The sequence below is a fragment of the Protopterus annectens genome, chromosome 13.part0 (genome assembly GCF_019279795.1).
Source record: "Protopterus annectens isolate FY-2018-M chromosome 13.part0, PAN1.0, whole genome shotgun sequence".
In the NCBI taxonomy this organism is placed as follows: Eukaryota; Metazoa; Chordata; order Ceratodontiformes; family Protopteridae; genus Protopterus; species Protopterus annectens.
The window spans coordinates 706,868,477-706,887,700 of NC_056747.1; the positions used below are offsets into that span (position 1 = coordinate 706,868,477).

At 38.0% G+C, this 19,224-nt stretch overlaps 1 protein-coding gene across 1 annotated transcript in view; it reads left to right on the plus strand.

Annotated features, from left to right (window-relative positions):
• The first annotated feature begins 1,268 nt into the window (after window positions 1-1,268).
• ALDOC (aldolase, fructose-bisphosphate C) overlaps window positions 1,269-19,224 on the plus strand; it is a 186,869-nt gene continuing 168,913 nt past the window's right edge. Inside the window, exons 1-3 of the mRNA XM_044054395.1 lie at window positions 1,269-1,428; window positions 2,381-2,592; window positions 12,321-12,375. Of these exons, the coding sequence (XP_043910330.1) occupies window positions 1,317-1,428; window positions 2,381-2,592; window positions 12,321-12,375 (379 nt within the window). The 5' untranslated portion in view covers window positions 1,269-1,316. The remainder of the gene's footprint in view (window positions 1,429-2,380; window positions 2,593-12,320; window positions 12,376-19,224) is intronic.

The window sequence follows — 19,224 nt, forward strand, 5'->3', positions numbered from 1 at the left end:
TTTAAATGTTACTTTACCAAAAAGTGTTTTGAAACAAAGTTTTATTTTTACATAAAAAGATGTTTGCAAACACAAGGATGCAAGCAAACACTTTTTTATATAAAAAGGAAATTGTATTCATTTTCTTTCTTTAAGGTGGGATTTTGAATACGTCATCAGATTAAGAACATCACCCCCCACCACCACCATGGGAGCATAAGAACTGGAATATATTTGGCTTTGTAAATAGGTAGGAAGGAGAACTATGTGCAGTTTCACAACTCTGCTGTTTTAGATTAGAGGTATTTTACATTTTTGCTCCTTGACCATTACTGATCCTAACAGAGAAAACTGTAAAGCACTGGAGTGTAGCACTCTTTGTGGATGACTCTATGGTTGCTGTATACCTTGCACGTTTCTGGAATAAAATGGAACATGAATCTAGTGAAATGTTTTCTGTTCGGGAGATGGCCTGGGGCCCAGTGTTGTCATTTTAAAAAGTTGCCTTTGCCTGTGTTCCAGACGAAGCAGAATGGTCTCCCTTCCTGGTGTCACTTCATGGGAAGGTTGCACTGTAGGGCTCTAAGGAGGATAAATGTTTAATCATCTACACATTAGACCTTTCATTCCATACACGATTGCTTTACATATATTAATATGCATGATTGTTACTTGTCTGGTTTTTTTATGGATGCTTACCCTTTTTTGGTTCTTCATTTTTGCCTTTGCATGGTCTCTAATCCTGTTTTATTTAAAACTGTTGCATTGTCTAAGAAATGGCTGGAATGTGAGATTTAAGCTCTCTCAACAGTTTTTTGGTCCTTTCATTTCTGGCATTGGTGCATTTGTTAACTATTAAGTTAAGTATGACATTTACTGGTTTAAGAATGCTTTCCATGTGATCATCTGAGATACCACTGATTCTTCCCAAAGTTTTGTATTATTGTAAATTGTGAAACTGTCAATTCCTGAAAAGTAAGTGTACCCACCAGTTGTAGGTAAGTAAATCTAGTTCTCATCAGTGTACTGTATATGCATCTTTTGATCTTCCTGATGAGTGATTTAAAATGCTGTATCTACATATGTGCATACTTTAATACTGGACTGTCAGTCTGCAGACTATTACAAGAGTAGCCAATAACCAGAGGTCAGAGTCAAATATTATATCTGTGAAGTTAAGACCTTAACCATTAGGCCAACACTCCCCCCTTGTCATGGTACCTCAGTATTATGTAATAAGAGAATATCTGATTATTCTGCTAGGCGCCTGTGTTCACAATCTGGCTTTAATGTTATTTGTCTGTTTATTTCCAAGTGACGCACAGCCTTAGTCCAAGATGACACACCAGTACCCACCTCTCAGTGATGAGCAGAAGAAGGAGCTTGCTGACATTGCTCAGAGAATTGTTGCCCCTGGCAAGGGTATTCTTGCTGCTGATGAATCTGTTGGTGAGTATTTTAAGTAATAATTTGTACTTTTTTTCTGCCACCCCTGCTCTGAAATAGATGGTGTTTCCTGTTCCCTTTTGTGCAGGGCTTTTGCTGACATGTTTATAGGAGGCGCATTGTTTTCTAGCTGTACCCTACTTATTACTGGGACTAAAGTCCCTTTAACCACTACATGCTTTACTGCACAGTTGATTTTGCAATTTCATTTTCATGTAGAAAATTGGTAAGATCAGCAAGGGGTAGGGGTGCAAAAGATTATTTCTGCACTGTACTTCTCAGTCAGTACCTTTGGCACTGGCTGTGCACTTAACTATTCAGAAAGGATCTGATTTTAGTTTTGTTTGGAGGTGGAAATCATGGAGAAACTGCAACTGGAAAAAAGTAGAAGTTTGTGCTAAAGGTAACTACACAAGTAGTAGTTCATTTCTGCAAGACATTTGAAATGATTTCTGATTGTAAAATTAGTACTGACCACACCTTTGAAGCACTAGTGGTTATGCAGCTAACATTGTTTGCGTAGCCTTACTTTAATGAATGTGCATTGTCAGTGGTTATGCAGGTTAAGCTACTGAAATTAGTAATAATGTTTCACAAAAGTATAATTTAAGGACAACTTCTGCATTTTGTTTGAGTACTTGCGTTGTAGTGGGAGTAATTTCTCATATTTCCTTTGTAGAACAACCAAGTATTTGGACTAACTGTTGGGCTTTTGGTACACAAATACTGAGAATCCCCTCCCTTGGTAGGATGGTATCAGTGCTAATTTGCAGCATCTAGCAGAATTTGTGCACTCCTCTGTAATGTAGATCCGTAAATAATTGCCAGAGTGATATGTTGTTCACCCCCCCCCAAGGGGAAAAATCATGGGGGTTCCTTGTGTAACTGGAAGTGTAAATTGAGTACTTAATAACAAAATCTTCATATAATAGTTTCATATTTTTGGTTTATTTAGGAAGTATGGCAAAGCGCCTGAATCAAATTGGAGTGGAAAACACCGAAGAAAACAGACGCCTGTACCGACAGATCTTATTCAGTGCTGATGAGCGGATTGACACTTGTATTGGTGGAGTTATTTTCTTCCATGAAACCCTGTACCAGAAAGCAGATGATGGCACACCTTTTGTAGATGTGATCAAGAACAAAGGAATTATTGTTGGTATTAAGGTAAAGTCTAATTTAGTGTGCTTTTACATTAATGACTATGTTTTATATGCAAACTATATATTTTATATTTATGTATGTGCATGTGTATGTATATGCAATATGTGTGTATATATCGGATATTGTGTGTGTGTGTGTGTGTGTGTGTGTGTGTGTGTGTGTGTGTGTGTGTGTGTGTGTGTGTGTGTGTATGTATATATATATATATATATGTATATATATATATATATATATATATATATATGGGTCTACTTCATAAGATCGACAGACCATTTGATCGACATTCATTTGGTCGACAGCTCATTTGGTCGACAACCAGTATTCAAGGCACTTAACAGGTATTTGGCCCCCCCCCCCCAATGTTATGCGACCCTGGAGTTGATATATATAGTTAGGGTGTGTGTGTGGGGGGTGAAATAGGTGGGCGGCTTTGCCCCCCACAACCCCCAACTATATATATCAACTCCAGGGTCGCACAACATTGGGGAGGGGGGGCAATTCCCTGTTTTTTGCCTTGAATACTGGTTGTCGACCAAATGAATTGTTGACCAAATGAATGTCGATCAAATGGTCTGTCGATCTTATGAAGTAGACCCATATATATATATATATATATATATATATATATATATATATATATATATATATAAAATATGCAGTGCTTTATATGTATGCAGATAATGAATGAAAGGCAAACCAGTAAAAATAAAACCCCAGCAGGACAGAAGATCCACAAAAGATGTTTATTGAGTGCTTTTGTTTGGTGTAATACAAAACGCCATCAGAATATCTTGTCCTCCAGGATACAGATTTTTACATCATGTACATTCACCCTATCAGAACGTCCATTCAGCTTAAAAGGCAGGTAAATGGAACCGCCCACTAAGAGATACTCATGATTAGAATAACACAAAACAAGGAGCCATTTAAATATGTATCGATACATATTTAAATGGCTCCTTGTTTTGTGTTATTCTAATCATTTGATGGTCTTTTCTTGGTAGCTAAGTCATGCATTCTCTTTAACAGCAGAGGTTGAGTAGGTCAGCTTTCTTTTTGCTGCTCGTACCAGGACATTGCAGTTTCCAGTGCTGTAAAAGCCTCTTCATGACTTTGTCCACTTTTTCTGTTTTCTTCACCATCCCCATCCCCATCTTCAACATCTTCATCATCAGTCACTGCCTGTTCTTCTTGCACAAATGACAAAATTTCATCAACACTGAAAATTTGAAAGCCAAGATCATTGTTGTTTTCTAACCACATTTGTGCATCATCTTTATCAGTCGGAAAATCGTGGGATTGCTTGGAACATGTCCACAATTTTGTTTAGGTCCTCATTGGTGTCCACATCAGTTGTTTCATTTCCTCCTCTTTCATCCAGCAATCTGTTCCAAGCCTTTTTATTATTAGCTTGTGGGAATGTGTTCCAAGCATCCGCCACCATATAACAACAATCTTTGACATTGTCTTTTTGAAAAGGCCACCATACATTCCTTAACTTCCACCAATAATAAACAATGTAGGGCTTTCTTCTTATACACCTTTTTAAGCTTTTCTGTAACACCTTGATTGGTTGAATCAATGCTGTTACATTTGGAGGCAAAAAAAAAAATCACTTCAAAATTTTCATCACCTGCATTCAGTTTCTCCACTCCTGGATGTGATGGTGCATTATCCAGCAGAAGTACTTTTTCAGTTTTCTTTTCTTTGTTTTAACTTTACATTTGGGATAAATTCATTTGTATACCAATCAAGAAATATTCACAAATCATCCAAGCACTCTTCTGTGTTCTGTAGCCCAGTGAGAGACGAGTCATATTTTTGAAACATCGGGGCTTTTTGGCTTTTCTGAACATTAGTGGGGGTAAGAGAGAGCTTCCAGTGGCATTTGCGGTTATTGTAATTGTTACTCTCTGTTTGCTAACTTTAAAACCAGGGGCTGCTGTTTCTCGCCTATATGCAAGTGATTTACGGGGCAGTGATTTCCAGTATGAATCAGTTTCAACGGCATTGTACACACCAAGTGAATAGCCTTCTTTTTCCAAAAGGGCTAAGAATGTTTTTTAAATTTTTCAGCAGCAGGTACATCACCAGATAAAGATTCCCCTTGAACCCTTAATTCTCGTATGCCATGACAAGATTTAAAGTTCTTTAACCAACCAGTGGTAGCCTTAAAATCGGATGTACTCAACTTATTGTTTAACTGAAGTGCCTTTTCGAACAATAGTGGACCAGAGATAAGTTCCCCTTTGCTTCTTCTTTGCACAGACCATAAATACTTAACTCTTCTAATTTTTTGTTTTTCTGGTTTTTCATGTTTTTTCTTTTTGACCTGTGTTCACTGTCTAAATTTGACGCAAAATTTTAAAATTATATCTTTTTTTACTTTTGATATCAGAGATTGCAGCCTTCCCAACACTGAAAATCTTTGCATGAGATGATCCATTTTCACCTTTTTCTAGTCTACTGATAATTTGTATTTTTTTTTCACCAGGTAAAACATTGCAATTACTTTTTGTTGTAGACAACATATTTACACACAAATATACCTGTAACAAAAATAACAGAACTGAATACAGTATTGTATGCCCATGTAGGCAGCCCCAACTCCTGTGCTACACCGATCAATCACATCATGAAGATGACTCATCGTCAAAGCATACGTCCGCCACTCACTCACTATATATTTACCTTTTAAAAAATACCCTGCAGTGTACAGTATAATGGTTAAGGTGCTTAGCTTACAGACACAAGTACAAGGTTTGATCCTCACAAGAAGTAATTGGCTAGGCTTAAAATGGCCCAAAAGACCAGTTAATCTAGTACTGTACTAATTTGTGAACCTATTGTATTTGGATTTAATTTAAAACTCATTTCAAATTTTATAGCACAAACAATGATGGACATTTGCTAAACAAAGCAACACAGTCTCACAAAGAAAACAGACTTGGCATTAAAACATCTCTAGCATTAAAACTCAGTTTCATTGAAACAGCATTGAAACTCACATTCAAAGAAAGTGCATCTATCCGATGGTGGATAAAGTTTGTCTTTTTGGCTGTTTTTTAAATCATAGGCCCTTTGCACATTTTTAGGACCATGCATACATGAATACACCTTTATGGTTGTATTAAATTATGTTCCCTGTGTAATACAGCACCATTTGTTAGAACATGTTTTAAATTTGTAATTTATATTCCATTTCCGTGAAGCAGAAAAGTAGTAGCAGCAAATCAGCTAAACGCGCCTACCTGATTCTGTGAAGCAGAAATTAACACATTTCCCTTCCAACAAAAACAGCTATTGGCCTGCTAAATTCCCTTCCAGCAATGAACTAAATTCCTACAGAAGTAAAACTTCTCTTCAGAAGCAAGCAATGAATATTAAATTATGAGCGGTAGAAAAGGCGCATGATTCATGTACAGACACAATGGGTCAGTTCGGATAATGGATGGTTCGGATAACTGACATTTGAGTAATAGATGCTCTGATGCATGTTAATCATGTAGTGTGTTTTTTTCTGTGTACTAGTCAGCTTCAGAAATCACACTGAAGGGTATTCAGAAAATGTGTGAAGGGTTAAATCAAGCCTGAAAATAGGGACATAGCTCCAAAAATAGGAACTTACTGTACAGAGGTAAATCAGGACTGAGAATAAGAACATTCCTACACAATAGTGACATTTCAGAGGTCTGTTGCCCACTATTTGTTCACCAGCTAGGTGGACTGGTCCTATGACCCTTTTTGGCCATTACCTGGGCTCAGTGAGCAGCAGTTAGATATGTAATATAAGGTACAGAAAATGCATAGAAAGAAATGCATAACATGATGTTTTGCCCTTTTTTGGACTAGTCGTTACTGTGTGTGTGTGTGTGTGTGTGTGTGTGTGTGTGTGTGTGTGTGTGTGTGTGTGTGTGTGTGTGTATATATATATATATATATATATATATATATATATATGTGTGTGTGTATATGTATATGTATATATATATATATATATATATATATATATATATATATATATATGTGTGTGTGTGTGTATATGTATGATATGTGTGTGTGTGTGTGTGTGTATGTGTGTATATATATATATATATATATATATATATATATATGTATCATAAAACATCCAACAGACCAAACAATGTTGTAGGAAGTCACGACTTCAAAGCTGTTTAAAAGTTGGGATGTCTTTTATTCATAAGGTAAGCGCTTTCATGGTGTCACCACCACTTCTTCAGACCATAACAGAGAACAGTACTTCACAAAACATAGATATATACTGTCTCCAATTAATTCAAATGGACCAATAACAAACTTCAATGCATTTAACATTCTTAAAGACATACAAACAATAAAGTACCATGCTCCCAATATTCTGCAAGTAAAACCACTTGAGTATTGCTTCATTCATTACTACACAAATTATGAAAACAAGAAAGTGTCCTGTCATCCTAACTAATAATGTGAAAGCTAAAAAATGTATAAAAAATACACCTATCAAAAAAATATATGGAGTATATACCTAACAAAAAATAGTGTTATACCAAAAAAACATTCATTTCTCATACAACCTACTAAAATAAAATAAGACTATTTAAAATGTTTCCTATTCTTCAGAATAGGTCTTATAGGGATTCTGTCATTGAGTCCCTTTCCTCTGTCTGCTTTTAGCCTGATTATCCACCTAATTTCCGAAGTCTCAGTATAGTTGGATATATCTTCCCCTCTTTCATTTTCCTATATTTCTTCTATTGCTAAGAATCTAAATGTATGCTGCTGTCCCTCCTGACTAACATGTTTCGCCAGCGCATTGGTAAGGGTCCCTTTCCTAATATTATTTGTATGTTCCCTTATCCTGTACCTGAATTTTCTATTTGTTTTTCCCACATAATATGCAGAGCAGACATTACATACTGCCAAATAGACTATATTCATTGAGTTGCATTCAGCTGACACTTGAAAGGATTGTGTTCGTCCTGTATCAGGATGGTTAAAACTGTTCATAGTGTGTATATAACAACACTGGTTACATGCATTACAGGTGCTAGTACCTCTTCTACTATTATTCCTCATTGTTTTTCCCCTTGGATAATACAGCATCCTCTTTATTGTTTTTCTATTCTTAAAAAGAAAATTCGGTTTATCACCTACTATATTCCTAAGTTCGTGGTCTGATACTAAAATGGGCCAGTGTTTCCTTATTACATCAGTTACTATGTGTGTATTTCTAGTATAGTATGTTGGTACCCTTACTCCTGTGTTCACCTTACTTTTCAATGAAACTGTTCTATCTGAAGTTGTTTTAGATGAAAAATAGGGTTTGCCTATATTCTTTCTCCATTCACCAGCCCCTTCTAGTATTCCTTCTGTATGTGAGTCATTATAACCCCTCCTTGACAACCTTTCCTTAAATTCAGTGAGTTCACAGTTAAAATCAACATCCTTGGCAGTTAACCTCAATGTCCGTAAGGTCTGCCCCTTGACTACATTTCTAAAGATATGTTGGGGGTGCATGCTTCCCCTTTGCAAAATTGCACGTCTATGACAATCTTTTCTATGTACCCTAGTTGAAAATTCACCCTCTGTGTTGCATATTATCTTGACATCTAAAAAATCCAACTCATCATAAGAACTTTTGATGAAAAACTTCAGAAACTGAGTGCTTTGATTAATATACGTATGGAAAGTAGTTAACATATATTTCTATCACCTTGCCAAAACATAAAAAGGTCGTCTACAAAGCGCCTATAAAATCTAAGTTGCGGCCAGTTGTCATTATTCAAAATAAATTTATTCTCCCAATTGGCCATCACTATGTTAGCATAACTATTCGCTGATGGGGTGCCCATTGCCACCCCATCTTTCTGTAGGTAGAACTGATGTTCAAATAACATGACATTATTACTCAAAATCAATTCCATGAGATGGCAAATCAAATAAATTTTTACGTGCTTCTCACCACTTTCATTAATTAGATATTCCCTTAAATATTTAACTCCCTCTTTATTGGGAATTGAAGTAGAAAGTGAGTGGACGTCCAAAGTTACTAGTAACATTCTATGGCTACCTTTCTCTAGCTCCAAAAATCCAAAAAGGTCTTCTAAAAAAATGTAGGGAGTCTCTTAATATATATTTGTTTTTTATTGACAATCTGCCTCAACTGTTTTTTCCACAAATATCGATATGGGTTGTGTACTCCATCCGTCCCCAGAGACAGTTGGTCTCATGGGAGGCTCTGCTGGATTTTTGTGGACCTTTGGTAAGCCATGTATTCTTGGGTGTTCCACTTTAAAATAATTATATATCTAGTGTGATTTCATTATTCAAGAGGTACTCATAGAGCATTTCATCCATTTTCCTCAGCATAACATTCATTATATTCATGTTTACTTCAGAGTATACATTAGCATCACCCAGCATTTCATACATCCTACAATAGTAGTAGTTCTTATCCATTACTACTACTAAACCCCCCTTATCAGCTTGTTTAATGATTATTTCATCATCCATCTGTAGTGTCTTCAAGGCCTCATACTCACTGTAACTCAAATTAAAATTCTTACCTCCATTATGTTTGTCAAATGCTTCAAACAAATCATTCTCACAAAGTTGTAGAAAAACATCCACCACCGGATTACTGGGAGGTATAAACATACTAGGCTTCCTAAAAAAAATTTCTTTACTACCATGTCCTTCAGTTTCAGCAATACATTCCTGCCAAATATTTTCAAGTCAATAATTGTGTCTGTTATATCTGCATTCTGTGTGGGAATAAACGATAGTCCTTTATTAAGGACACTGAATTCGTGCTCAGTAAGTTTCCTTTGCGATATATTCCACACTAAGGGGAACTTGTCTCCCATCTCCTTTTCGCCCGCTGATATCCTGATGATATATGTTCCTTCCTCTTGGTTCGACCTCTGCTGTATGAATGATCCCGTTCCTCCATTCGATTTAATGACCGTTTCCTGATTGGAAATACTTGAAAATCCAATTCTTGATTTGGCATTGTTACCACCTTCTGTATGGATGCTCCCTCCGATGTGGACGGCAGTCTTTTCAAATGCCTTATTCAAGTATCGCGTGATGTTCGTAGATACCATTTTGGTGACCTCAGATACCAAAGGTGTGGAAGCTTTTTTACGTACTTCAGAATGCTCATTTAAAGGCACAGTCTCTTTTGAAGTGCTATTATCACTTAATTCTGTATTGGACTGAACAGTTTGTTTATCTTTATTTATACGCCGATTTTCCATGTATGTCTTGGGCCAAACAAATATATGATTTTCCTTAAAGTCTTGTTTGTCCCTCTCCAACTTGTTCCATTTTTGACGCAATCATTTATTGTCAAAAATGGATACCGATTCTATAATCACATCTAATTTCTTCTCTACCAGCTTCTGTGAAAACTTTGAAAATAAAGATTTCTGTTCTTCATTGAGTGTTATTTGTAATGCTCTCTCCTCTTTCTCAGAGATCTCAATAAGGAGACGTATGTAATTGAAACTGGTCTCCAAATTAAGTTGCTACCATCTGGACAATAATTCAGGGCAACTTTCCCCTTGATTGGGCATCTTTAAAATTCTTAAGCCTCTTGGAATAACACAGTTCCTTAAATAGGCTGATGATATGACAATATGATGTCTCTGTGCCTGCAACCTCTTAATCTTAAATGGAATATCTTCCACTTTATGTATATTCTTAATAAAAGTAACATAGTCTATCTCATCTCTCTCATTTTCAGGATCCTTATTCAGGGACATAGATGTGAGGTTGTCAAGGAGGGGTTATAATGACTCACATACAGAAGGAATACTAGAAGGGGCTGGTGAATGGAGAAAGAATATAGGCAAACCCTATTTTTCATCTAAAACAACTTCAGATAGAACAGTTTCATTGAAAAGTAAGATGAACACAGGAGTAAGGGTACCAACATACTATACTAGAAATACACACATAGTAACTGATGTAATAAGGAAACACTGGCCCATTTTAGTATCAGACCATGAACTTAGGAATATAGTAGGTGATAAACCGAAGAACAGAAAAACAATAAAGAGGATGCTGTTATCCAAGGGGAACAACAATGAGGAATAATAGTAGAAGAGGTAGTAGCACTTGTAATGCATGTAACCAGTATTGTTATATAGACACTATGAACAGTTTTAACCATCCTGATACAGGACGAACACAGTCCTTTCAAGTGTCAGCTGACTGCAACTCAATGAATATAGTCTATTTGGCAGTATATAATGTCTGCTCTGCATATCATGTGGGAAAAACGAATAGAAAATTCAGGTACAGGATAAGGGAACATATAAATAATATTAGGAAAGGGACCCTTACCAATGCACTGGCGAAACATGTTAGTCAGGAGGGACAGCAGCATACATTTAGATTCCTAGAAATAGAAGAAATATGGGAAAATGAAAGAGGGGGAGATATATCCAACTATACTGGGACTTCGGAAATTAGGTGGATAATCAGGCTAAAAGCAGACAGAGGAAAGGGACTCAATGACAGAATCCCTTTAAGACCTATTCTGAAGAATAGGAAACTTTTTAAATAGTCTTATTTTATTTAAGTAGGTTGCATGAGAAATTAATTTTTTTGGTATAACACTACATATTTTTTGTTAGGTATATACTCCATGTATTTTTTTTGATAGGTGTATTTTTTATACATTTTTTAGCTTTCACATTATTAGTTAGGATGACAGGACACTTTCTTGTTTTCATAATTTGTGTAGTAATGAATGAAGCAATACTCAAGTGGTTTTACTTGCAGAATATTGGGAGCATGGTATTTTATTGTTTGTATGTCTTTAAGAATGTTAAATGCATTGAAGTTTGTTACTGGCCCTTTTGAATTAATTGGAGAGAGTGTATATATATATATATATATATATATATATATATATATATATATATATGTTTTGTGAAGTACTGATCTCTGTTTTGGTCTGAAGAAGTGGTGGTGACACCAGGAAAGTGCTTACCTTATGAATAAAAGACATTCCAGCTTTTAAACAGCTTTGAAGTCGTGACTTCCTACAACATTATTTGGTCTGTTGGATGTTTTATGATATATTATTGAACTGTTTTACCAACAGCTCATTTATCCTTGCTGCATCTTGTTTGGTGTTTTTATATATATATATATATATATATATATATATATATATATATATATATATATATATATATATGTGTGTATGTATATATATATATATATATATATATATATATATATGTGTGTGTGTGTGTGTGTGTGTGTGTGTGTATATATATATATGTGTGTGTGTGTGTGTGTGTGTGTGTGTGTATATATATATGTGTGTGTGTGTGTGTGTATATATGTGTGTGTGTGTGTATATGTGTGTGTGTGTATATGTGTGTGTGTGTGTGTGTGTGTGTATATATATATGTGTGTGTGTGTGTGTGTGTGTGTGTGTGTGTGTGTGTGTATGTGTGTGTGTGTGTGTGTGTGTGTGTGTAATGTTTTGTTAGGTACATTTGTATATTTCTGTACGTATGTATGTTATACACTCACACAAATGCTGAACAGCTTTTAATTCCTGGAAAAGTCTGTAGACATTTTTGAGTATGTGAGAATAGTCTTCCATTGCCCAGAAAATTAATGCCTTTATTGAATGCTGAGTTACATATAACTAAACTGACTGGTCATTTCCATCATGACATGTTAATAATTTTATTTTTGTTTAACAGGTGGATAAAGGTGTTGTCCCTTTGGCTGGTACCAATGGAGAAACCACAACACAAGGTATATTGATAGCAACAGTGTGATTATGTTCAGCTTTTAGGATCTTTTTAGTGTCTTTGAATCACTGTTAAAGTTTGTTATAACCATTATTTTCACATATTCATGTAAATCTAATGTTGCTGACTTGTCAAGCTGTGCTTCAGGCAATATTCTTGTAATTTAATAATGCCTTTGTTTTGCTTTTGTTTTATGTCTGCACCAGAGATGACAAAAATTTTTTGATTATCACAACTTAGTAAGACCGTATATTCTGTAGAGAAAGCTTCAACATTCTCAGTATGTCTTACAAACTTACTGTAAGTTAATATTTTTACTGTCATTTTCAGGTACATGTAACATTTCAGTTTGAGGTAATATGTAAATCTTTCACGGTCAGCCTTCCAGCAGTTTTATGTTCTGCAGCTGACTTCTTGTTGTGAGCTCTGGGGGAGACTGCTTCTTATTCTGAAGAGGTATAATCTTTCTGTTTCAGTTACTGCTGTGTAAATTTTTTTGGTGAAACCTACACTAAGCTTTTTGGGGCCTTTGAGTAGAACTGAGTTAAATTTACATGAAGACTGGGCAAATGGCAGGAAATGTCTGTCTGAACTGTTGGAGCAGTACTGTTATTTATGGCCTGAGTAAGTAATCATTTCACTTTGAGCAGTCCTCAACAGTGAGTGTACAGGTGCAGTCTCCTTCCAGAAAGCCAGGATACAATAAGTTCTTTTGATCTCAACTTCAAGCTCCTGCACCTGGGAACATGCACACTGTCCACTGGTGCATGTTGTGATGTCTTTACTTTGGACTCAGGAGGATGTGCCTGTCCTTGTGCTGCACAGCTCTTTTTTGTCATTTCTACATTTCAGATCTCATCTTGACAGGCTTCGATAGAAAGTTCCTGCAGTTGATACTTGTAATGGCAAGTTATTTTAAGTGTTCCAGTGTTTCTGCAGTTATTACCATCTAAGACCACAACTGGAGCTGTCGCTTTTTCCTGGGAGAAGACCACAGTGTTGAAATCTGTAGGAAGTGCCAGCACTTCATCCTGGTCACCAAGATTAGGCTTCCTGAAAAGTTGATGGCCGATATCTGCAGTTGGAAGTTGGCAGTGATGAGGTTAGGACAATGTAGAGCTCAACTAGGACCTTTATATTGCATCAGAAGGTAGAAGCCAGAGAAGTAAAATTGGAACGGCCATCCATTTTAGCCTCAGTGCTGTGGCTGCCATGACCTCTTAAGACCTCCATTGTGACGAGTCAAGCTCCTGCATGTTATTAGGGAGTAGATGGAAGCATGACTTGAAAAGTGCCATCACAGCACATGCTCTTGAGAGCAAGATCTGGGAGGTCGATCATTCTTCTTATGTTTCAGTACACAGCTGGCCAGCTGTATTGCATGTTGCAAACCCTGGATTCCATTAAGAGCTTTTCAGAGGCCGAATTTGGGCCTGAGCAAATGGTTGCCCTTTGCCAACCACTGCTGAGCTGACATTAATTTGTTGGCAGGAGCTGATATGGTCTTTAAGTTCTTTTGCATCCTTTGGGCATTCGGTTTTAACCTCTGCCGTTAGATTTGTACAGCTTGTTTGATACTTTGTGAGAGACGGACAAATGGGTGAGGGAATGTGTGATGCAGCAGTATTTTTTTATGCAGAAGCTGGCACCAGCTTCTGGCCCCATCCATGCTCATTTCCTGACACTATGGCCTGTTTTCCATGTCTTGGCATGTAACTGATACTTCTTTGCTTCCCTTGTGGAAGTGATGCAGGTCAGTTTTTTCAGGAAAGTAGGTGTTTGGGTCTCTCACTACCATTTGGAGTTCTGCTGGACAGGGGAACCTGATGAGACTGAAATCTTTGTCTCCAAGACAGAGGAGGATACTAGGTCATCTTTGTCTTCCAGCAGCCCCTTACTGAGCCTTCCTGTCTCTGGCCTGTGAGAGCCTGTTTGGACTGGCTGAATAGATTTCCATTCTGATTGCCCTAAAAGGGTTGAAATGCTACCTAAAGACAAAAGATGGAGAAGATCTTTGGGTTGTGTCCCTTCATTAGATCAGTTGTGTGGGATGGAGTATTTTTAGGTAGGACTTCTGCTTCCTAGAAAGAAAGCTCAGTCTGTAGATTTCTTGTACATTGGTCTGCTATGCTTTGTAAGCATTCCAAGAGCAGGTCCAATATTGCTTATTTTTTTCCAGCACAGGGATGATCAGCTTTAGGAGAAATAGCCATGAGATCCTAAAGTTAAGATACTCTTGGCTGAAGTAAGACAAAAGCAGAACAGTCTTCCAAGTATAATATTGCAAAACAGCTGAAAAAGCAGGCTCAAAAGGAGCTTGGGTCAACTTCTCAAGTACAAAATTGAGGTCCCAAGAAGGTGGGATAAATATATATAAATGAATGTTTTAATTGGTTTTAAAAAATGTTAATTATTCAATTATCTCATTAACATTTAGCCTAGAGAATGTATTTAAGCAGGAAGTGATGTGCAATGTAAATGAAGTCTGATGAAGCATCTGGTTGATGTGAAAGCGCTCACTGGTTTTATCTGCTTTACTATTATCCTGATATCGTTTGCACAATAAATTTTTGGATATTTTGTGCCATGGTCTTCACTTTTCCAGTTTGGATCTATATTGTTCTTAAAGTTTGTTGTGGAGAGGGTGAGGTTTATCCATAGTTGCTGCATTTGTTGTTTTTTCCAAAGAAGGTAAGACCTCGTGCCACCCTGCTTATTGACATACCACATCACTGTGGTATTGTCTGTGAAAACTTTGAGGGCCCCGAAATGAAAGAGAGAATGAAAAGCTTGCAGAACCCTCATCTCTTTTATGTTGATATGGTTTGACCTCTGATAAGGCCAGAGACCCTAGACCATTAGGGGGCATCTGTAAAAAAAACTTGAGTGAGAACTGGAGCTTGAAAAGGGAGCTGCAGATTGAGAAAGTTGAAACCACCACTGGAGCTCAAGCTTGAGATAAGGAAGAAAAGGAACAATGAACTCCAGGGGGTGACAGCTTTGTAGCCACACCGACTTGAGGTACCACTGAGGTTTCCTCATGTAGAGCCTCGCAAGAGGGAGAATGGGAATGGTGGGAAGCCATGAATGTCAGGACCCTGAGAAATTCCCTGGTGGTGATGGATAATGGAGGAAGAAAGGACTGAAAAAAGGTTCTCAGAGATGGCCTTTGGTGCAGGAAGAGATACCAACATGGAAACTAAAGTCTGCATATGAGGAAAACAGAACTGATTTCTGGAGTTTGAAGGTGTGCCCTAGTCTGTGTAATAGTTAAGTAGTAAACTGGAGATCCTGAAGCAGAGTGCTGGGAGAAGGGGCTTGAATAAGCAGATCATTCAAATAGGGAAAAATCTGAATACCTTGAAGCCAGCAAAAGCCAATGACAGGAGTGAAGCATTTGGTGAATACCCTTGGGGCAGTAGAGAGGCCAAAGCAGAGAACTGAAAATTTTTATTTTATTTATTTATTTAACATTTGTTGATCTGGAATGTCCGACTAGGTTCCACAGAACCTGTTTTCAGCGGAGGCCCAGGGAGAAATGCTCCAGATGCATGTCTTTGGAATGTGGGAGGAAACTGGAGTACCCAGAGGAAACCCACGCAAACACAGGGAGAACATGCAAACTCCACACAGAAGGCACCCCAGCCAAGAATCAAACCGGAGAACCTCTTGCTGTGAGGCGACAATGTTAACCGCTGCACCACTGTGCCACCCTGGGAGGAAATGCAAGGAAGAGACAGAGAAACGTAAAAACCTTCTTGAAAAGAGGATGGATGGGGATGGGAAGGAAATGTCTGAAGGGGTAACATCCAAATGGAAGGAATATTGAGAAAAGTGTTGAGCAGGGAAGGTTCCAGAATTGGTCTCCATGTACCCTCCTTTTGTGGAACCAAAAATATTCTGGAATAAAATTCCTTCTCCACCTGGGTGAGAGGCATGGCTTAAATGGTGCCCTGATCCAAAAGAGATTGAAGAACCTCTAGCAAATGAGAGAGTTGTTCTGAGGAGGTTGAGGAATGCCTGAAAAGGGAGGAATGGACTTCCAAACCATGAAATATTCCTGATGAATAATGGGCAGAACCCAAGAATCTGAGGTGATTTGCAGCCAGTTTGTAAGAGATGAGGAGAGGCAGAGACGAGGCAACCATTGCTTATAGTTTTAAAGATCTCTGTTGAAATTGTTTTCCCCACCTCCCCCTATTTTCTGCTGTGTCTTCAGTTGGTATAACTGTTTTTTACAGCTTGTGTGTTATCTAACTCAAGGATCACTTGCATAAAATTAGACCTGTTAGTAACAGCCTGCATTTCATTGCTGGAACCTGTGTTCTGAGAGACTGCTTTTCAATATATCTGGAAATATACAGAGCTGAGTATATTTTTTTGGTTTTAGAGTTTGCACTGTTAATTGTTGCTTATAGTTTTTTCGGATCTCTGCTGAAACTGTTTTGTTCCATCCACCCTCCCTATTTCTGGCTTGTAGTTTAAATTTGGTGGCTTTTGCAGTTGCCCGCCCCACTGTAGATTTGATCTGGGACACTCCCCCAGTCCCATCTCTTTTCCACATTCTACCTAATAAATTCCTTTTGCACTTAATTGCATTTTTAAACTGTGTTTGGTCTAATATTGCTACATACTCAAGTGTGCTAGCTTGCACTACATGAGAATTGTTTTTACTGCTGTTTTAGCTACTTTTCTGTAAAAAAATATATATATAAATATGTATACTGTAAGCCTGTTTCCTACCTTTCCTGTAACTAGTGTTCCAGATACAGATTTGATGTATCCAGGACTGTATGTAAGCTTCTGAGCCCCCAAGCCTTTCTGTGTTGGAGGGAAACCTTCTAGCTTGTCTGTGAGAGTGGTAAACACTAGGTAACCTGTCTACCACATAAGGAGTGGTTCTGGCCCAGAAATTGTAGTTATTGGCCATTTGGGCAATCTTTTCCATCTCTCTTAACTTTCTGATTTGAAAGCCTGCATTTGCACTTGTTTCTGTCCTGTAACTCATCTAGTGCAGATACAGGTTCTTAGTTGTAGCACTTAAATTTGCTTATTCATGCATAGCACTTGTTCACAACTTGTAAGCACTATATAAGCTACTAATTAATATAGCACTCAACCTTCATTACCTAGAGGAAAACAGTTTTTGTACTTACTTTTCTCACTTGCTTAGAGAAAAACAGCTCTTGTACTCACTTTCCTCACTTATCTAGAGGAAAATAGTTTTTTATTCAGGCATGTCCAAGGGTCAGCTCCCAGTGTTCTCTCCTGTCTATCTGATGAATATGGACATCTTGAGGCAATGTAGAAATTGTCTCATGTACACAGACAACCCTCTCCTCCTACCACCCAACACTACAACCTGTGAGAGATGCACTTATCTAGCCAAACTGGAGGTAAAGCTCTCTCCAACCAAGACTGAACTTGACAGTCAAGAGGAGAAGGTAAACATTTGCACCACACCACACTCATCACATAGTCTCACTAAATCTTCACCACCAAAATCCACACATAGTAACACACAAACATTCGTGGAGGCTCTCAATAATAATCTGTCTAAGCAACATAGACCTCCAAAGCAGAAATGCAAGCAACCTCCATCCCCCAACAGAATCCAAATGACACATAGTCCACAGACTCAGTGTGCCACTCAACCACAGCCAGTAAGGCAAAACAACGTACCCAGCACACACTAGTCATAGGTGACTCTATAGTCAGGCACACTGATGTCCCACTCACCAGGCTAAACAAGGAGAAGGTTACTGTCAGCTGCCTGTCCGCATAACCCACGCAATCAGGTCACTCCACAACAAGTACAAATATGACTCTGTCATTGTCCATGTTGGTGTGAATGACCTGAGATGTACCTCCCTGGACTACATGAAAAGAGACATGGAAGAGCTTTCCGATCTTGTAGCCCAGGCAGGTATGACCCTAGCCCTGAGTAGCATTCTGCCATCGCCCAGAATGATACAGCAGTACAAGGACAAAATGATTGACTATAACAATTGGCTAAGCTTCTGGTGTCATTCTAAGGGGATCCAGTATCTGTCTGGGATGTCATGGTCGACAGACCACGATGCTTTGCCACAGATGGCCTGCACCTATCGCCCCTGGGATTCCAGATACTGGTTAAGGCTCTTGCCGTCCCTGTAGTGCCTTTTTTAGGCAAGGTTCAAATGACAAATTCACCAACGTAACAGGAACAGGCAAGCAAAAACTGAGGGTAATGCTTCTCAATGCTAGAAGTCTAAATCTCAAAATGCACTCACTCGAGGCACTCATTAAAATGGAGAACATCGATATCTGTGCAGTGACTGAGACCTGGAAGTTCATCGTGTTTCACTGTTGCAGTCATTACAATTGGGTTATCCTGCTGGCAGGCTACCTGTAGTCGGCCTGAATTCCAAAGTCTAGGTCTGGCTTCGGTTGCTGTTGCCTCCTCCCTGACGTCAGTGCGCCAGGGGTATAAAAGATGCAGCCGACGCCATTTTCTTCCATCTTTCTTGCCATGCGGTGCCCGAAGCAAAAGCAGTTCGCAAGTGCCGGTCGGCCTACTCCTGAGATTTTCTTGTTCGAATTTCAGATCCGAAGTCTTCATTAAAAGCTAAGTACCCCATTGGGGAAACTTTTTTTCTTGCTCCAGACCGATGTCAAAAAAAGTTAATAATTGTATTTCTTGTGGGAAGCAAATACCTCATAAGGACTTCCATTCTTACTGTATTCCTTGCCTAGGCCCTGATCACGACGTTGCTAATTTTCGGTTTTGTGTTAGATTTAACCAACGCACTATTAAGCGTCGGTAAGATTTTGCATTTCACTATTTTTGGCAGAAGATTTAATTACAAGATGT